This window comes from Lagopus leucura, unplaced genomic scaffold (genome assembly GCF_019238085.1).
Source record: "Lagopus leucura isolate 7727_CA_CO unplaced genomic scaffold, USGS_WTPT01 Super-Scaffold_73, whole genome shotgun sequence".
Taxonomy (NCBI): domain Eukaryota; kingdom Metazoa; phylum Chordata; class Aves; order Galliformes; family Phasianidae; genus Lagopus; species Lagopus leucura.
In genome coordinates this window covers 59,639,611-59,662,155 of record NW_024962252.1, presented here as the reverse complement: position 1 = coordinate 59,662,155, position 22,545 = coordinate 59,639,611, and the positions used below count along the sequence as shown (strand labels likewise).

At 34.7% G+C, this 22,545-nt stretch overlaps 1 protein-coding gene across 3 annotated transcripts in view; it reads right to left on the bottom strand.

Annotated features, from left to right (window-relative positions):
• QKI (QKI, KH domain containing RNA binding) overlaps positions 1–22,545 on the bottom strand; it is a 135,250-nt gene that overhangs the window by 91,568 nt on the left and 21,137 nt on the right. For all 3 annotated transcript variants that reach the window (XM_042879012.1, XM_042879021.1, XM_042879031.1), the window contains exon 2: positions 11,081–11,223. In XM_042879012.1, the coding sequence (XP_042734946.1) occupies positions 11,081–11,223 (143 nt within the window). The remainder of the gene's footprint in view (positions 1–11,080; positions 11,224–22,545) is intronic.

Genomic DNA, 22,545 nt, shown 5'->3' with positions numbered 1-22,545 from the left:
GTAGATCAACTTTTTAAATTACTTTTTTTGGATGGAAATGAAGTAGCACTCATTTATTTCTGTACTTGGTGAGTCATGGCATGCTGAAAAGCTTTAGTGAAACTTCATAAAATAGTTTCTTTAAAATTAAGAATTTACAGTTTATGTACCTAATAAAAGTACTCTTTCAAAGTTTCTCCTTCCAAACTCTTTAACCTTCTCTGTCATTAGGGTTGACTGATAAGCCACCAGCTGTTTTCTTCCTAGTGCTACAATGCATTCTCTTCCTTTTTAAGGCTAGTATACCCAAGCAGGAAACAGTAGGACTTTAGCCAGCTGCTAGAATGTCACAATCCTATATATTTAGCTCTCATCTCATTTACTGCCATCCCTCAGTGTCAGCCACTTAATGTCCCTTTCACTCCAGTCCACTGACATTCCTCACCAAGCTGACAACAACGCTGGCTGGATCAGCAGCTATGAGTACAAGAACACACAACAACAAAGCACAGACCTTATCAGTTATCAGAGACAAAAGCCATGACATGTCAAACACAGTCAAGGTGAAAAACATTTTTTTATTTTCAGCTCCTGATCTCAGTTTTACTGTTTCTAAGTTGGGTAACTGTTGACATATATTACCTTTAGATCTTTAGAGAAACATCAATTTGTTCTTTTAGTATATTTAATTAAAACTAGTCTATCATCACCTAATGGTAAAGTTCATCTGTTTGTACTGTTTGTATTATATTTTGCTTCTTTTTTCTCAATGCTTTCCATACGTACCAATACAAAACATGCACTAGTCACATTTGCTTTTAAATGTGCTTTTGCACATCTAAGATCACCCAAAACATTAACCCCTCTCTTCATGCTACAAGTTTAAAAATAATAATCTTCATAGGGTTGTTTCACTTTCATTCCAAAAGAGTATAAAATAATATCCCTCAAAACATATTTTATGCTACATGTTCTGTGCATGTAAAAACACTAATCTAATTACTGTCATATTTTGGAAATAATTGGATTTTAAATTGCTTAGAATTATCAACATAAGTGAGAAAGCTGTAAAGATAGACAAATTAACAATTTCATGCTTTTAAAATAGAAATTTCTGTTATCATTAGAGGGCCATTTGCAATGATTTAAAGGCTCACAGTACAGTTTGGTAGTTTCCGCCTTTAAGTAGTCATAAAACCCTTTAAACAGTAATTGAAAGATTGTTAACAGAAAGTCATTCAGGAAACCAGATCCCATGAACAATCTAATAGTAGGCATGCTTAAGGAAGATAGTGAATAATCTGTTTCATCCTATTCACTAAGATGAGGTTTTCAGAACAACGAGAAGACATCAGTTTCAGTAATGCCAGGAGATGAGTAAAAATTGTTCGATTCCATGCTCTACTTGGGAATTGTGACACATTTATCCAGAGAATTCACAAGTTGTGCTCTGGGTAAGCTGGTCTCCAAAACCTAATTGTAGGTTCCAGCAGTGCCCTCCAAGCCTCCAAGTCTACATCATTAAACTCATATTCCAGTAACAAAGGATCCTTAGGATATACAGTCCAACAACTCATTTCCATAATAACACCTTTTAATTAGATGTGACTACGTGTGACATTACCCAAGGCACTTAAGTTGGCAATTTTGCTGTACACTGCTTCCTATTCTCAGTAATTAGAAGTGAGAAAGATATGCTTAAATTGGAACACCATTCCAGATGGTGATACTGTTATTACAAATACTTTGCAGAAATGAAAATTCTTATACTTAGTAGACATCATTCCCCACCACTCTTTGTTTTTGTTTTGTTGTTGTTTTGCTTTTTTTTCCTTTTAAATAAATGTAGTCTTTATTTTTACTCCCCAAAAAGAAAGAGCTGACCAAGCAGAAAGACTTTTGAGGTCATACTTAACTAAACGCTGAGGAAAGATTCTCAGGAATCACTTCAATCACTTCATTTCATCTTACCAATTACTAGAATTTTAGATGCAAAGTTTTACATCAATTTCACACAGTAGATTTTACGTTAAATTATTTTGTTTTATAATTCTAAGTTTCAAAAATAAATTTGTTGAGGCGAGAGGAAACAGAGATTACATGCTTCCAAATCAGAAAATCTTGAAGTGGTATTATTTAAATTAGTAATTATCATATTTTTCTTCAAAAATAGCACTCTGACAATTCAAAAAATAAAATAAAAGGTAAAGCACCAAACAGTAGAACAACAGACTTACAGTATTATTTTGCTGAAAAACTCAGGAATTTCATAACATATCAGAAAAGAGTGGCAAATTATTTAACTTTCCTAAACATAAACATACCTTTCACGTGTCCAGAAATTCATGCCATGAAAATACTATTTCAACAAAGTAACTTTAAATTATTTAATCAAAATATCTATAAAAGCAAGCCCCCCTCAAAATAAAAAAACAGTTGGGTTACATAGTTAGCAGCCTTTGTATTATTCTACTACAAGATGTGATTCTGTGATATCAAGTGATATACTTTAACCATAAGACAAAGAAAAAAGCCTTGTAGCTTTTGATGTCTATTTGCTCTTGTCCAAATAGCATTAAAAAAAAGTTTCTTGCTGTTGACCATATTTCAAATCAGAAATTGAACAATTCCATTCACCCTCTGGAAAGGCTGTTACAAAAGTGCACAATGTGCATGTACAACTGCCAGAATCTACAACAGTTTGCAAAATCCAAGTTGAGATTCAGAAGCATGGGTCGAAAATGCATAACGTACATCCAATTACAAACCTCTGAGTATCTCCTTTAGCACTTTAGGTTCTTCCTCAAAATGGCTTCTGCTAACAGTATGATAACTCCAAACTTCAACTCAGCTCTATCTGTCAGAAGGTATTACAGACAAAGGCAAAACTGAAAAGGGCCTGTAACGTCTTAGAAAGGCCAACTGGTCGGGAGCGTTTAAAGATACAAGTCTCATCACATCTGCACCATAGAATCATGTACTTCAGTCAGCATGAAGCAGCACACAAGAGCAGGTAAGGCTAGCATTACAGTTACAACAATTCCTCCACATATACCTATCAAATAATATTGAAACCACTGTCCCAAAGATTTTCTGCTAACTAAGCAGCAGCACATTAACAATTCAAAATTCATTCAAGATACATCTCTAACTAGCTTCTCCTTTTTTATCAAGGAGCTTTTAAAAGGAAGGAGAAAAACAGGCATGACATTCTGTTTGTCAAAGGAGACCATGCAGCTCATTTTCAAAGCAACAGAAGAGGAACCACTCCCTGCTTCCAGCAGGAAAAAGAAGTTGATTTAGAAGTTACCATAAAGCTTTGCAACCTTCTTCAGGTCCATATGCTAACTAATCCATTAGCAGTAGCTCACATTTCCAGCCCTACATACGTTACAAAGCCAGATTTCCAGTCTCTCTCCTGTTCAACTTCTGCATCCACTATTAGCTTGTAAAAACAGGAAATCCTTCAGAAAGGCTGACAAGCCTTCCAGGTCTCAAGGACAAGAATTTACACTTGTGGAAGGGAGGAAAAAAAAAAAAACAAAAAAAGTCTTATTTTCGAGACATCACTTTAAAAAAAGAAAGTGACCAAATACAGTCAATTCAAACTGTAAAATTAAAAAGCTCTGGAAGTTCAATATGCTAATTCAAGTAATATATTTCTTACCATCAGTACTGAAGACATTAAACGGCAATTGATTTGTCACTATCAGTAATCATGATAAAATCTGCAGCAAGACAGAGCTATTTCATGAAGCATTTACTTTTTGAGATCACATGCATTTGGTGGTGAAAAAAAGCAAATCACAATATCCTGAGAAACTGCTACATATTTAAGACAATTTTCAGTCAATTCCACTGATCTTCCCAGAGCAGTCTCTCTAACACTAACAAGATAAATCTCTCAGTATCCTTTGATACACCAGCTCAAACTTTACGCTTAGGGCAAACCTGACTTTTTCAGATATGTTCTGATTGTTTAAAAATCACACACCTAAAGTGTACTTCTCAAGCATATGTCAGCACTGTAAAGAAACAGAAGCCTCTGAGGGCAAGAGGGGGAGCTATCAACAAACCAAAGCACCTTAAAAACCTAAATGTTGGGTGGATGAATATACACAACAATGAGCCTTCCTGGAAGATGAGAAGCTTTGGGGATATTATGTTATAGAATAAGAGATAATTAACATAAACGCGAGTAAGGTACAAAAAGAGAACTGAGGTTATATCAACCAGAAATACCTTTTATTTCCATACACAATATTTTAAGGAAACCTATGCACAGTTTAAAGTAAGGTCAGCAAGTTCCAAAAGAAATCCCAACCTTCAAAGAATTACACTATTAAACTCTTCTTAATAAGGAAAAAACCACCCTAACAGTTTAAGAGCTGTGCATAAATATTTTGCTAAAGTAATTGTAATGAAGCAACCAAGTCCAACTACTGCTCTTCACAGCTTTAAAACACAGCAGAGACTAAATATATAGAGTAGATACATATACCAACCAAATGAATACCTACTAGCCAAACAGAACCTGCCATGCATGCATTTTTATTGAGGTAGCATTTGTCTTTTACTATAAATTCAAATGCACAAAACTAAGATAGGTAAGCATCAGGTTCCTACGATACAGAACACTGAAGAAAACGATCTAAATAGAAACTTTACTCCTTAAGCTGGATGGAATTTGTGTACAATCTTCCTCTCAACCATAATCATGGAAATAGGCCAACTGGTCTGACAATACAAGGTGCAAATGCATAGAAAAAATAATCTTGTTCAAGTAAGAAGTGAACACTATAAATGTAACATCGCACTAACAATTTGCCTTGACAAATGAAGTACACTTTAAAATGTTCTACCTCTTAAAAAAATGAATAGTTCATGTTCTTATTTAAATGACTTTTTGTAATTAATATGCACCTGCAAGGCTTGTGGACAAAATAATTCTAGAAATAAATAACAAATGTACTTTAAACACTTCTCTACCTCAACTCTTGTGAGTGCATTTCTGTGTTTATTTAATTCTCCAATCCTAGTTAAAGCACAGAAGATGTTAATTCACAAGAAAAGCTATCAGCAAGTTCTGTAGTGTACCCAACTATACCTGACCACTCACAGCAGCAGCAAATATCATTCTGAGGAGCTTCCTCTTCTCTGTATTAGTTTTCTAATAAACCATTCTAATAAATGTTTGAGAGAACTGATTGAACAAGATCCAATTAAAAACAGTGTATTCCACAAATCTCTCTGCCCCACATCTAACTTCCATTATGCTTGAACACAATTCTACTGTATTTTTAGTACTGCAAGAGACACTATACAAAATATGTAGAAATACTGAGAAAAACCAGGAATAGGAAGCATACACAAACTGACAAAACAAGTTAAAAGTTATAATACATGACCAATTGGAGCCACACACCCAGATATTTTTGCAGTCCAGGAAATAAAGATATTTATGCACATAAAGCACAGAATTCTAGAACATTCAAACAAAAGAGGGTATTAAGATGACTACTCTGATCAAATAAATTGCCCACTGAAAGCCTAACTCTGCAGAGACAATAACAATTGAGAGACCAGCCATAATGAAAGGCACTATGCAAGCTAAAACAAGCATGATAGATGTTGATGACTAGGTCTTAAGTTGATCTTTAAAAAGTTCAGTTTGAAACACTCTTTGCAACTGCCAACATTAACTATTTTGAGTAAGAGTAATTTAACCAACTACCTATTCTAGCCAAAGTCTAAAATTATTATTTCATTCACAGAACAGTAGGTTGTACACAATGCCTGGAGTCATTTTCTAGCCTACTATCCTGCAGAAATGGTCCCTCCCACTTCTGTTCATTGTATACATAAGGCACCCAGTGTCCAGCAGTAACTTATTGTATAGATAAGAGGTCTCACACCCTTGTGAGTTGGAACTGGACAGTGACTAAACTGAAAAAACAAACCACTACTTTCCAGAAATGTCATACACATGCTGGACAAATCTATAAGTCTAATCCTACAATGTTAATTTGACGAATTTCTTAACATAAGAATAATCAGAACAAACATACCCTAATAAATTTAAAAGTTAATAAAAACCTGAAATAAAGGAGAAAATGTAAGTAATATTAACAGATAAATTACTATGTAATCTCTTGTCAAATGTAATTGCACTCGATGCTTGAAGCATTAAATATGAGGAAGAAAACTATCACAAGGATGAGGTATAGACTTAACTCATTGGTATTGGTGAACTGACGTTGAGCCATCGTAAACTACGCAAGAGGATTACTTTTTTTTTTCTTTACTTGTTTTGAAATCTTCAAGGTACCTTTGAAGCTAAAATAAACATATTTTGAAGATTTCAATGGCTTATATGTGAACCAAATTATGATGTATGTCATTTTTCAAGCAGGGTGCTAGAAAATACCCTAAACAGTAGAGTGTGAAAGACAACTATCTTTTAAGTTCTGGTTCAAAAGTTGAATTGTCAGTAATGGAAACACACCCAATAAAACATGAGGTACAGGAGGAGAGAAGGCTTGTAGATTTCCATTTTGGTAACATCTAAACAAAGGCTTATTTTTTTTTTTTTTTCCTCCAACGAATCTACTCCTCAATTACTTGCAAACAGAGTGTAAAACCTCATAAATGTGATGTTCCAACTCAAACATAGCTTATTTTTAAACTTACTACTTTTAGTAGAGCACTGTTCCAAATATCTCATTGGTCAGCAAACTATTTTAGTTCCTTCAAATGTATTTGATAGTTATATCAGTAGATGACGTTTTCCCAAATCTTCCTCAACCTCTGATGGTTACTCTGTAGACCAAATTTATTTACCGAGAAGAGTTATATTCCCCTCTTTCCTTACTACTGCAAGGATAAACAAGGCTAGCTTTTTAAGCTTCCTTCTCTGATCATTAGGGAATGACGAGCTTAAATAAAACAATCAGAACAATAAATAAAGAAGATGTTATCATTTTTCTAATCCATATTAGGGATACTATTAAACTCTGATATTACCAAACTGAAAAAGGATTTAAATGTTTTGTCAGTGAGTTCATAGTAAATGAACCCCTGTGTTCATCGCTCTGTTGTACTACCTAAACAGTTTCAACTAAAATGGCCAGAAAGTATGCGCAAGCTGTTTATCACTGCTGGCCTCTGAGCTTCAGTATCCTCGAAGGACATGCTACTTCAGATGCGATAATTACTGAGTTCTTACATTTATACTGAAGAGGCACAGAAGAGTTCCAAGAGAGAATTTCACATTAATCAGAGCTAACAGGGCATTTATTAAAAATAAAGCCATGATTATAACAGAAAAACATCTATTCAGTCCAACATTTGTAGGTACTAATTCCAAAAATTGTTTAAACTGGTATCAAAATTTAGTCTCGGCATTTAAAGGGAAATTCAAGCAAAGAAATCACTTATCTGAAGCATAAGAAATGCTGAAGACAGATTAAACCATTCACCTACAGACAACAGCATACCTTTCTCATTCTTCTGTTTCCTACGAGCTCCTTATTTTCCAGATATTACCAGACATACTCTTTAATACTGCTATGGAACATTTTTCCATGAATTGGAAGTGCTTTTAAACCACAACACCAGAAAGTTAAATGATGATACAAAGATTTAATTATAGAGAGAACATATTTTAACCAAGGGGCAAATTACATACAAATACCAGAACCTATTCTTCATTCTAAATAATTCATTTGACGCACTTCTAGAGTACATAAATGTCTCAAAAAAAAACAAACCCTAAATAGCCCAAATCTCAGTTTTAAGACATTTCCATAAATATCAAACATCTTCCAAGGACACAATAAGGAAATAATATATACATAAAAGTATGTGCAATTATATTACTGTAGCATGCACTGAAAAAAAATGAGCCTGACTGTACACCACCCCAACAGGTAGGCTATTTATCAGATACAGATTGCATCATGAAAAACTCAACTCCTTCAAATTTTTGTACAGAAGTACAAACTCTACACAGCCCACATTTAAAAACTATTAGCTGTTTCAGATGAAGACTAATTTTGTAAATTCAAACCTTACATCAACTATGTTTTCAGAATCAAACCTAGAGTGAAAGATATTCAACAAACACTCAAGAAAATTAAGAGACTGAAGAGGACTTTATATGCATGTTAGATGCATAATTCAAGCTTATGTATTACTTTCTCTGTGTAAGTACTCTAAGAACAGCTAAATAGTAGTAGCAAAACAAGCTATGAAAACTCAGTTTTATTTTTAATACATACATACATAGTTGTATGTTTATGTACACATATGCATTCCACATATAAGGTACATATGTTTGTTTTAAACAGATGACAGACCATTACTTTTATGTCTCACAATTGATTTAGGACTCCATGCCCAAAATTACACTCCAGTGCTACTAGGTATCCACTCCAGTCAACTTGTCTATATGCTTCCAATAACTTCAAAATACTTCACAGAATGTACGTTTATTAGAGCACCACATTAGTTTACTGATGTTTATTTTTGCTTGTTTAAAGAAAAATTAAATCTACATCAGAAAACTATTTCTCATCACTTTCCACCTAATAACCTTTACGATTACTCAGCTTTATGTCTTTGTAAGGCAAACAAGATTGTCAATAGCAAGAGAATGACAGCAATGGAAGGAATTAACTGGATTTATCAAAGTCACCTTCATAGCCTGCATAGCATGTCTTCCCTGTATCCAATCTCAATTTAAGCAATCGCTAAATATGAATAAAAGGTTGAATGTAATGCTGTGCTATTAGCAATTAGCTAATAGCACATATAATAAATCGAAATTATCTTTACAAGTAAATTTCATGTTCTTTGAGACAAGTTGGAATTACAACGCTGCAGACTTTATGAACACCGTACTAGCCTAAACACTAAGCAAGATACTTCATCCCTAACTTCTAGAAGAGGTGCAAGAGCTGTTCTTGTATGCACTGAATATTCCAGTTCTTAACTAATATCAAGGCTGGGCAGATCCTCATTCTGAGGCCAGGAACAAATGTAGACAGACAACAGGTAGGCAAGAAGAACACACAGAAAATGCAGGAATTGGCTTTCCATTTAAGTATGAACTGCAGAGTACAACACTCAGAACCTATCCAGAAAAACACGCTCGTCTCCTACCAAGTTGACATGATAGTCTAATACCATATAATACCTGGCATGGGTGGAGGCAAGTTATACTAACTGATGCCAACATAACTGAAACAAGCAGCACTTGACTGAACAGAATGTACTGCTCTTTCTTCAAGCGTGGAACTGAGTAAGCTCAAACTTACTGTTCTTTTCTTGGTTTAAAGAACATAGTCGCAAGCAAGCTCAGAAATATCAGAAAAGTACGTTTGAGCTAGCGTAAGGATTTGTTAGTGACAAGCAAAAGATTAGCGACAGAAGTTCCAGGTTTTTTATCAAGCTTTTCACACTGTCTTTCAAGAACCAACTACCTTTTTATTGCAGGTCATACATATACAAAGCACAAGCCACTCCAACTTCTGAATTTCCAAGAGCTTAATAAAATAACAAGGCAAACAAAGAGTAGCTAGTCAGGAAATCCTACAGCCAAAGTGTTACACACGTGTTTTATCAGTACCACAGACAACCTCTTCCCTGCTTATTTACAATATATTTGATAATTAACTGCCAGACAAGTGCTAAGCTACTGCACCCTCAATTTCTGGAAGAAGAGCTCAATCATCAACACAACTCGTTTTTATTCCTTCTACCTCGCGATCCTAGTAGATCAAGCATCAGTTTCCATAAAAACTGCAAATGATAGTTAAGGCAGCTATTCACAAATGATGCACTGTACAATTATAAAATTAAAAAATTTCAACAATAAGCTATGCTTTAAAAAGCTATTAACTAATGTAACTCTAAAGCACATACATGTATCTAAATAAAATGTGAGTTTATTTTACAGAACTAGATCTAGATCTAGAATTCCAAGTAGTTTCAAAAAAACTAGTGTTTTTTGGCATAGATGCGGATAAGCGTACATATACATATACACACAGGCAGCAAGATATTTATATGCATTACTTATATTGGAAGAATAAAGAAAGGAGAAAGAAGAGATATTCTTAACGTCAGCGCAAATTCTTTAAACAGTTATTTTAATTCGGAAGCAATAAACCACTTCTGTGAAGATTGAAAAGGGAGACACTTGTCTATTGTTTTGAATAGTGACTTGCACTTAACTTTCTAATGAAGTTTAACTTAACTATCTGAATATTCTAAGCAGCATTTAAATTCTATAAAATTATTATTTTATCTAGTAACAATGCAGAAGAAAACTGCAGAAATACCAGTGTTACATCCACTCTTTGCTGTTATGTGCTTTCTTCCACTTCTGTATAACTTCACTGTACAAAGGCCTCATTTAAACCCTACACTCCCCTACTTCGACTCCTGCACTAGGGGGAACTAACTATTTCCTGATAACGATTAAAGAAAATGCATAGGGTAGATTTTGACAGGACTATTTTCCAAGCTGTTTTAAGAAATTGTTCAGACCAGAGAGTTCTAAATATTTCTAGTCAAATGAAACCATTCTCCTTCAAAATACTATACATTCAAAAGAAAAGCTGACTCAGTGGAAACTCTAACAGTTGAATGCATGCAAGAAACTTTTCCTGAGGGAAAACTCTATATGCAAAAGAACTGGTTACAGAGGTATGGGACAAATGGTGCCATCTCTAAGAGGCATCTAGGAAGGTCTAGGCAGAGTAGATGACTTTTAAAGTAATACTAAGAGGAAAGTACATTGCCCAAGAAATACTTCCCCCACAAAACTTACTACACAGTTTCTCAGGACCGACAGCATTGAATGAACAAGATATTTCAGATCTTAGATACGAAAAATTACAATCCGCACAACCTCCAATCACTCACCTTTTGCTTTACTATGTATCAAGCCACCAAGCAGCACATGCACAGCTTTCCTAAGAAGTACCTTGTCAGAAGCAATTCAAAAGTGATCCAAGAGGGGCACCACAGGAAATTTACATTTAGAGACGACCACAAGGATCAAGAAATAATGTAGGGACTAAAAAGATATACTTACATCTGGATATTCTTTTACAGGCACATATAGTTTCTCTTGTAACTGTACAATAGGTCCCACAGCATCTGGTAATTCTGCACTTCTCTTCTCCGTACTACCATTTAATGTGTCGTTATACATGTCTTTCCGTACTCTGCTAATTTCTGTGGGGGGAAAAACGTATATTATGTATTAAATACAGTAATAGTTTATAATCTATCATGACAATCTCCTCTTTTTTAATTTCTCCCAAATTTCATTGTCAATTTCTTCCTTTCTAAAAGAGCATTACTTTAAGACAAAACACAAATCTACTTCTTTTTTATTGCAGCAGATAGCTCAAGCACTTTCTCAACAACTCTAAATTTGCTGCCTATTCAGTCCTATTTATGAAATTCAACTATTCAAGTAAAAATTATCTGCAATCTCCTGAAAGCTCACAAAACTGTTCATGATTTTAAAAGCATACAATAGCTGTTTACATATTTATTATAGTCAGGTTTGTAGGAAGAAAAAATTGATGATGGAAAAAAAAGGGGAAAAACGGGGGTAGCAGAGAAGATAAAAGAGTGGCAGAGAGACCTATCTGACAGTGAAGATACAAAAAAAAAAAAACAGTAGCCATTTAATAATATTGGCTAGCTCAATTACACCATGGATTGGTGCATCTGAGCAATGAAAAACCTGAGAGTTGAAGTAAGCAGTTACTGACCACATGATGTGACAACAAATTAGTAAATAGTTCTAATGACAATCCCCCAGTATGATGAATCAGTCAGCTGGGCCATCCCTATACACCTAAACAGATAAGTCTGGAATACATACACACACACACACACACACACACACATATATATATATATACATACACACACACACACATATACATATATATATACACACACGTGCGCGTTTTATATACATATGTGTATATATTTATATTCTATTTCTTCATTGCAAATAAGTGAAAAACTTGTGGACATTTATCACATCACTAGGGAACGTCATCAGTAGTCTTCTAAGTACTGTTTCTGCCAATTACATCTGTATTACATATATCTACAGATGTTAGTTTACTTACAAAATGAAGTTGATTAGTTATATACATATACATACAGTTTAAAAAAAAAAAAAACCTTATTTTCTTAAAACTTAATTTCTAGTACTGTTACAATAGCATTTAAATTGCTGCTATAGGAATAAAGCAAGAAACAGTTCATAACTTAATAAACCACAACTAGTGTAAAAAAAAATTATCAATGAGTTTATTCCAGTACCACTGAAGAACTGCTCTCATGTATCTCCTGTGTTCCAAACTGAAAGTTAATATTTAAGCAAGTATTCTTGCCAAATCAGTTAGATTAAGACTGAAAGTGCGGGTTGTAAAGTAAAAGCAGACATTTAATAATTATTTTACTCAGAATTATTTCATCTGCTTTCAAAACATTTAGAATTAAAACTGAAAAAAAAAAATCATTTTAATATGAACAGAGGAAACTACAGAAAAAAAAAGTTACTTTTAACCACAGTAGCAAACAAAAAGATTATAAGAACTTGTTTCATAACCAAAGTTTTGTGCCAAATGATTTGTACTGAGATTCCACCACTTGAAAAGCTGGGGGGGAAGGGAGCCTGCATAATGACAAGTAAGTTTCTGAAACACAGCAGACCTCGTTTTCAAGCAAGTTATTCTGAATTATTTCTAACAAACATACTCTGCATATTCAAGAACAAGTTGTTTCTCCACTAGAAATTGACATACTCAATCACATATACCATATAGCAATTTGGTGCTTAACACCTGCTTAGTGTTGAGAATACAAATTTCATCATACAATCATAGCTCACGGAAGAAATCCACAGCTTGATCTACACTCAGTTTTGGCAACAGGGACAAAAATCATCAGGACTACAAGCAGTATTTAGATATGCTTCAGCATACAAAGAAATTCTTTTACACATCTCTTTGAACAAATATTACTATCTTTTGGCAGACTCTATTTCCTTTTCATTCTCTTCAGATTTTCCATTAACTTCCACAACACTCAAACAGGCTATGCAGTTTGTCTAGATTTCTAAGTATAAGAAGTAACACAGTCATTTTTATTTGTATTTGGCAGTCACAGAGTAGTCGCTCTGAAAAATTCATTTTAAACTGTATCATTCATATGTAATATAAACACTAACATTAGATACCCTGCTTTTCACATGCACAAAAACACACCAAAAAAAGGCAAACTCACGTATTTTAATATTTTCTTTGCAAATATTTGTATGTCACAGCTGTGGCACAGAAGAACCAAACATTCATAACACACACACTACAGTTCTCAAGTCGGCACACTATCACTGAACGCTGGCTTTTGTTAAACCAAAGTCATTTATCATGCCTCAAATGTTACAAACTGCTAATACATCAATAACTGAAGATCTTCTATTCCACCACAGGACCAGACACTGTATAGGTAGGGCTTGGCTTCTGTCTTCTCTCACCATGTTCAAGCCATCATAAGCAGTAAAAAACATCAGGTCAGGGATAGTCAACTGCATTCATTCAGCTTCATCATTGGCTCCTCACGTTATTCTTTCTTCTCTTTGAGCCTTTATCTTCTTTCTTGTCTCGAACACTTTTCCCAAGATCTCAGGAGAAATATTCAGAAGTGATGGGTAAAATATCAACAATGGTTTTCCATTTTTTCTTCAATCGCTGAGCAGGTCCACAAATTCCTCTTCTGTCAAACCACTGTCCAGGAGCATCTTTTCACTTCTTGTAGTATTTACAAGAATCACAGAACTGCTGCCTAAATTATAACCTCACGTTTATCCATTCTTTATCATTTTGCTGATTTCTTTCACACATTTCCTTCACATGACTGATTTTAGTTATCAGTGAACCCATTTTCCATCCTAACTTGTAAACCCAGCCTACCCACAAGCATTCTCCAAATACTCTGGACATTTTCTTCCTTATTTTTTTCCCCTTTTAAGACCAATGGGGCATCTGACTCCTGCTTCCTGTTTAATCACACTTTTTTGTCTCAGGAGCACTCAAAAGCCCATACACAAACTACAAAATTTTGATCATATGATCTTACTTCACTCCATTATACTAAGATCAAGCTTTTAAGTCCCTTGGTAGCTTGCAGCTGTGTCAGTCACTTTAAGCAGTTCTACTACCGTACTTTTCTTTTTTTCCCCAGCACCTCCAATAAAAGTTTAACTGGAAGTGCACAAATCACTCCAGAACACCTCTACAGCAGCACATCAGAAAAGCTAGAAGCTTCACTCTCTTCTAATTCTAGCCTAGTATCATAGTTTCACTCTATTCTGAAATGCTTAAAAATAGGAGGAACAGTGCACATGTAGAAAAATCACATCCTCTCAGCACACATTTTTGTATTTTATCAATGCAACCACAAATCAAAGAAAGAGGAACTTTTATTTAGGTTTACTTCATATAACTTCTCACAGACTACCAAACAGATATTTCTGTCTTTCCTTCTCAAAAGCTTTTTTGGCATGCATCTCATGAAATCACACTTCCCAAGCTTATATGCAAGGCTTTGGCTCCTCCACAAATTCTTGCACTGTAGTATCTCACAGGAAGCAAACTGATTAGAAAATAAGGCAAGCTTTATTTTCAGTGTCAACATCGAAGTACAGTTCTAACTGCTTTATCCTAACATCGTAGTAGTAATTATACTCTATAGCACTCTAGGGATTTAAGTCAGTTATTAAGGAGAGATACTTAATTACAGCAGCAGATAGGACTAAAAGAAAAGAAAGCATACAGCAGCTTCACTATACCTTTAAAATTGAAAAGATCTAAGCCCCTGTCTCTACTGTGAACACAAGTAGAAACTCTCATGAAGAATTCCAAAATTCACATTATTAACAGTTAACAACAGTCTGTTCTTACTTTAAAAGTTTAAGTTCAGCAGAAAATGATGGATTTGTCTTGTTCACAGCAGAACACTGGAGGAATGGGCTTAGAAAAAGACAAACTGGCTTCAATATAGTTATCTTGTTCTACTTTAATATGGCATGACATAGTCACCTATCCTAGCAGTGACACATTCTTGTTCAGAAGAACATTATTCTCTCTGTGACCCTCACAACTATGCACGTAATCTTATCTTTCTTTCATCTACTGACAGCATTTTTCACTCCAATACCCAAGATACAGTCCAAATCAGGACACATTCTTTATTACAACTACATTTATCTACAGATGCATACTTCTTGGATTTCTTCATGCTACGTAATCACAAACTATTCTTCCATCTTGAGAACATGAAGGACCATGTTCAGCTAAATGTTTGCCACCACATTAAAAGCCACCAAAAAGTTACTGCATTCCCTTTGAGGAAGGAAGTCTTGGCAACAGTGTTCAATACTGTAGCACTGTAAAGTGAAGAGGGCTAACAAACCTCTCAGCAAGAAGATGCAGAATAGAAAACCAGTGAAAAGGTTCAAATTTTTCCTCTCTCATTTCTTTCAGAATTGCAAATGGCCACAGAAGAACCATATCTACCATTCTTGATTTTTACAGTGCACACGAAGTGTGTGTGGGTAGAACAAACCAATAGCCAAAATCAGCATGAGATTCAGAATGAATTAAAATATTAACTATTTCATGACTCAAGTCAGCATACTTTCTTGAGGAAGGAAAGCTTGACAGAGTTGAAGATTTTTAGTCATAGTCTAGTTCCATATAGAAGGGAGGAAAAAAAGGCAGACTTTAAAAAACTAAATCTTTAAGTGGTATTGGTGGGGGGGGAGGAAGGGAGGAACATTGTGTTCATAAGGCTAAAGTGTACAAGACACTTGGGCCTTAGTGATGCATAGCCCATTCCATTTCAGGTTTGTATATTTGTACTTTCTCAAAGAAAGCAAGTTATGCCTGAAATAGCAACAACATCAAACTTTTAAACACAGCATAATTTTATGTAAATAGACACAAAAATATTTCTCCAATAGCTAATTTGGTTCTTACAGACCATGACACTAAGAACACAAAAAAAAAACGTTTTCAATATTTTCCCAATTTTTTCTTTTTTTGTGAGAAATGGACAATTCTGAAAGCTATCAGAATACTTCAACAGTTCCAAAACTCATGTGATCTGCATTAATTAAGCTGAGGGGAGGCAGGCTGGGACAACAACATTCCTTCTCATTCTTTCCTACTAAAGCATCATATTCTTAAAATGAAATGCAAATGTGTGCAAATATTTCAATGAAGTATTATTACTGCACATAACTCCTGGTAGATCATCAATTCAGAAATTTAAAAGGTATTTGAACAATACATTTTTCCTATCCTTTTGCTGTCAGCTAGGTCCCCAGTAGAGCAAACAAACGTTACGAAGCTTCAGACTTGCAGATTACCTTTCTAAAGGATTCAAATTCAGGGATTACGATGGCAGATAAGTCCTTCCATAAAGTTCCATTAAAACTTCAATCATAAATGCAACTAGATGCCTTTATTTTTGCCATTGCTTCCAAGTGCATTTATACAACATGCTGCTTACCTCAAGCAGTATCCAATACTGTAAGCAAAGCATCTGAAATAGTTTAGCTAAGAATTGAGAGAAAAAAGTAGGAAGAATGTAACCATCACAATTTGCTTTTATTGAAGCACTTCTAAAGACAGACAAACTATAACCTCACTTCAAAATGCTCTGAAGGCTAACACAGACCGTGTGCTCTACAAAATGACCAACATGGTAACACTCACAAACCCTCTGTTGACCCAGAGCATACCACATTTAAATGCATCTTAAAATGCAAAATTAAAAAAAAAAAAGGTTCAAAAATATGCAACACTGTCTCGCTTACACAGCACCTTAACTTGGAAGAAATGAAAAAGAACTTTTAAATTACAGGCATCATCACTGAAAATATGGTATCAGTCAGAGATGCAGCAGCCATAAACACACACACACAAAAAAGGTTCACATTTCAATTCATCCTGTAATACCTTGTCAGTACTCTAGTTTCTTTCTCTTTCTTCCTCTAAGCTCAATCTAGCAGTACTTTTTTGATGATTAAACTGTCACACCAATGATAAGTGGGCTGCACTTTCAACAATTTGTCAGCACTCCCAGTATCAAAATTCAGTCATTTCTTTTGCAAGAACCTGCAAAATGCCTTCTCGTGGCCAGCTGTAAGGTTTGCAACAAACTGATTTCAAAAACAACAAGGATAGCATGCTTATCCTTTCTCTTTGTATAATCACAGAATGGCCTGGACTGAAAAGAACCTCAAAGATCATCTAGTTTCAACCCCCCTGCCACGGGCAGGGTCACCAACCACTAGAACAGGATGCCCAGAGCCACATCCAGCCTGGCCTTGAGTGCCTCCAAGTGAGCCAGCTCACTTCAACTGGAATCTAATCCATTTGAAAAGGACAGACTAGCTCTTCTCATCCCAAGTTTTCTTCCCTCCCCACCTTGCCCTTATTTTTTTTTTTTTTTAACATTTTTTTAATTGGTCACGTACAGCAGTAACGCAATCCTAATTTTTAAACAGTGCTCCCTATCACATTGGCTTTGTCTTGTTCTGCCCTATGTTGATATGAAAATGTGACTTTTAATCAAAAGACAAAAAGGAAATAAAAATTTTTGGTTAAAAGTGCTAACGCTGACATCAACAAGCTAGTCATCAACCACATCAAACAGACTAACCATTGCGCTGCTCTGATTTTAAAGACGTTATCAAGATCATGATGTGACTACAAAAAACTTTTAAGTATTCTAAGACTCCTCAAGCTAGGCAGTACATAAACATACATAAATGTCTCTGCTGAATCACAAGGAATACTGAAGATATGGATCATGTAGAAATTCAAGAAAAAATAAAGAGGCTTGAAAGAAAGAAAAAATGAACAAGATTGCCCATTCCCACAGTCTGACAACTGCCACTACTATGAGGGTTCAAAGGGCAATATCTGCTTAAAATTAAACAATTGAAACTGGCCTCAGATTAAATTCACCAATTAAAGAAATTCTGAACTTGAGAGACATGATTCTGAAGAATCCACAACTGTAAAGATGAAAGGAAAAAAAATTAGAACATTTTACCATTTTCAGATCATATATATGATACATAGCCTGAGACAGAGATTCCTTAAAAGACAGTCTTCAAATTAAACAAGTAACATACCAAGAAAATTATTCTGTATGCAGATGATTTCTCAGACTGCTGTGACTCCATTCTTATATTAGAAACAGTGAACTTAAGATATTGAACATCTTTTTATTTCAGGCATCAGTCTAAAAAGGAATCCATTAAAAGAACTGTGTGGTAATAGTAAATATGGTAATAGGCAAAGTTCTGTTTTACTTCAAGCTGTACTTAATTATAAGTGCAATCAGTGACAAAACTTCATACAAGAAATAAAATTAGTTGAAAAATTTAGCAATATCATTATTGCAAGACTAAATACTATAACCAAGATGTTGACAGGATGAAAAAAAGTGTATTTATCTTAAGTACTGCTTAGCATGAAGTAAACAGTGCTACTTAAAGACTGTCACCAAGTTTTCATTTTAACAAATACTGAACATCTTCAGTTTCCCATTGAAGTGACAAAGACAACCAGTCAACTTTGGAAAGTTGCTCATTTTTCATCAACTGTGAGAAGAAAAAAAACCAAACAACAAAAGCATGCTTGAATTCACGACAAATGCATACATCTGAATAATCTTCTAGAAGACACATCTATGTAAACAAGAAGCCTGGCAACAACAGAAGTAAACCTTAATGAACTGAGACCTAACTTCAAGGTTAAAATAATTTTAATTCAATTATCATTTTTACTAAAGCTGAGTATTTTTCCAGACTCGAACACGAGCTGAAACAAAGAGATTTATAGTATACTAATCTTGCTGCTATCCATCCTTTTGTCCCATGCATTAGCTCAGACATCTGACTCAACACAATACTAGCAGGCAGGAAATCAGCAAGGCAACAAACTCTTTCTAAGCATGCACAGCCAGCAAAACTTTAATGAAGAGAATCAACCACCACTAAAGAGCAATAAGTTGAGAAACAAAAATATTGCTATATTAGTATGCTACTGCAATGGAACTTACTGTTATTTGCCCTCTGTTTTATTTAGTTTTATTTCACATAATAAATGGAACATTCAATTTAATTTGCAGTTGGTATGTTAAAACATACTTAGCTCATCTCTCCAAGCTTGATTTCCTTCAACAAAAATAAATAAATAAATAAAAGACTGATCACAAAGAACCCTCCAGCACGAGTATTTCTTATGCTACCAGCAAAAGCACACTGAGTGCCGCAGGTATTAGCAGATTCAGAATCTTTCTGCCCTTCCCCCCACCTTTTCTTTTTTTCTTTTTTTTTTTTTTTTTGTTTGTTTGTTTTTAAATGGTCAGAAGATACTCTTCATTGAAGTTCAAAAACTATACTACCTGATCTACTCCATGGATTCTCGTTTTAATAAACAGAACCATGCTCACTATCCTGAAATATAACAGAGCTTTCACTAATAATGAGACTGTACACACCTTGCTTATCCTTGTAAACAATAATAAATACTTGGTTATTTATATTATTTTTAATTTCATTATTATTCAGAATAAAATAGACCAGGATGAGTCTACTAATCATCCCTTTTCTTTCTTACAATACAGTAGTTGATCGGCATGTAACACCAGGCCCACATTAGGCAGATTTGTAAGCTGAAAACTTGTCTTGGTAGGTTCAGTAGTCCCACGCAAAAAATACCTATGTCCAGTACTTTGTTCAGCACAAGTCAGAACTATCCTGAAGATATCTTCGCAGAGGTACATTAGTTTACAGGCACAAAGGTAGCTTATTCACTTTGTCAATGCGTAGCATATGTAGCATAGTTAAGAAGGGTGTCACAACAGCAATCAGCTAAAACGTAATAAAACAAAAATGCCCACAGTATTTCCTTAAGAATGTCATTTGCATCTTCTTCAGAAGTGAAGAAGTTATTCTTTCTCGATATATTACTGCTCACTTTTAAGAGTTCGTTTATCCACCCTGAGAACTCTGACAATATTCTCATGTAGCTTTTATTTCAAGAAAAAAAAAAAAAAGAAATGCCACCATTTATTCAAGACAAATCATTCTTCAGAATTCAAATTAACAATTACTAATGCTGATTAGTAACAGTAATTATCATATCGTTACCAGATATTTATGTCATGTCCTGAAACACCATATCAGTAAGATACTGGCTTCATGAATAAGCTCAATTCTTCCTTGCATCTAAATAAACATACACTACTTTGGTATATATATTATTCTATCTCAAGTTAATATGCCCCTGTTCAAAACCAAGGTGTTCAACACCAAGATTATGAAAAATCTGAAGAAATTGCACATTTCTGAGACGCTTACTATAAGCAAATCAAAGAATACCTAGAAGTCTTTCCTTATTTCTGTAAGATACTCAAGACAATTAATTCTAAAATTTATATTATTTGTTAGAAAATCCAATGCATATGTTTACTACTGAAGTTGAAAACTGAATACTCTTACAGCATGCTTTGCTGTATTTTTACAAGAAAAAAAAAAAGAGGAATACATGTATGACTTAATGGAGCAACTTAGCACACAAGAGCATATTCTATATGCATTCAGACACTTTATGAAATATTCTACATTGAAGATTTCTTTGCTTTTGTGGATTTTCCTTCGTTTTTACCAGAAATTTACTCAGAGACAAACTTCAACACAATATGCATACACAGCACAACAAAAACATGATGAGTGTTAATGATATGTTTTTGATAACCGAAAGTTTTCAAGTAACTGTGACAAGTACCCGTGAAGCAAAAATATGCTTATTTTTCCTTTTTCTTAATGAACGACTTTCTTACTAACATCTTCTTCATTCTACAAGTCACTTCTTACAGTCACCGAAATCTAGCAGCAGGATCTTTCACAAAAATGAGTCTGGCCTTCATTCCTTTGAAGAGGAAAAAAAAGTTCAGAGAACTGCTGACTGAGATCCCAGTATTAGGGGGGAAAGAAAAATAAAAAAATCTTGACTTTGAGTGCATTTTATGAATCAGTTTTACCACCACAAAACAAGCGTGCTCCTATCTGGCAACATGCTAAATTCAACCAGTCAGCTAGCTGGCATCTTCAGATTCAAAGACCTCTGCCACAAGAAGTGAGGTATTAACTGACAGCAGAAGAAGATACCGTCCAGGAGCAGAGAAGAAATGAGACAATTTGCCTCTGGCATTCATAGATATTTCCTGACAGTAAAGACATGGCAAGATTTCAACTCTTCGGGTTTACTTTCAACTCTGCAATGCGCTTTCCTTTACCAAACATACGCTTTTGCTCTTTTTTCTCCACTCAAAACCCTCTCCTACCCTCAAAGAACATTTTCTCCATAATAAAGTCCCTTCTTGCTTCATTCCTACAGCTTTTGAGGAGTTTCTTCCATTTCAATTCTAATTCCTGCCTAACACTCCCTTATACCTCCAAATATGCCTGGATTACCAGAAATCTGAAGGAGAGCATCTTTGTGACTCTTTCCACAAAACTACATCTAAAAAATATCATCCTTTCTTAAAGCAGGAGTTTCAGAAGAAAACAAAGGAAATACACATAGCACAGGAAAGAGCCCGCCTCTCTCAAGTCCATTTGCCAGATCCACAGAAACTACATATGCCTTTCTCAGGTTTGAGTAAGTCATGCCCAAAGGCGATAGGAGAGCACCAAAGCCAGAAACTGGATGGAGGCACATCATATATTCAGCAGGATAGACTTGGACATTTCAGTGCTCAGATGCACTTTTATTAAGACTTTTCCTTCTGTTCATTATTTTTTTTTTAATTTATTACTGTTTCAACTGTAGCCTAAGCCACATACTTGGCATGAAGTTTTTGGGAACTCTAACAAGTTGTTAAATGATCTCTCATGTTGTATGCAAGATATATAACACAACCTTAATTACAAGTTGTATCAGAAACTAGTTAAAACTTGAATGATAAGATTTCTGCCATATAGCATAGTTTAATGTACAGCACATTCCTAGCTCCCATAATGTTTAGTTTAGAAAAAACAACGTAAGTGGGCAGATGAGGAAAAAAAACATGATAGTGTGGCACATTTCACAAGTTATATCTGCAGCTTTTATCAAAGTCACGGAATTAATGCTTCCAAAAAACATTCCCAAGTTCTGCATTATTGAAATAAGATTTCAATTTGTACATAAAAAATAGTATGATTACTGGCGTCATGTTAAAGAGTGTTTTTCCTCACAGTATGACACAGTCCAGTACAAGTGAAAGACAATATCACATTTGTTATCCCGCTCATACAGTCACTACCTGAACTTTATTTCATGGTTTGCTTTACGCAGCTCAAAGAAATAAACTACAAATAAAAGCGACAGCACTACGCTAAGATGTAGCTCAATTTCTAATACGGAGCATCAAAATGAAACTAAGATGAGGCATCAGCTATGA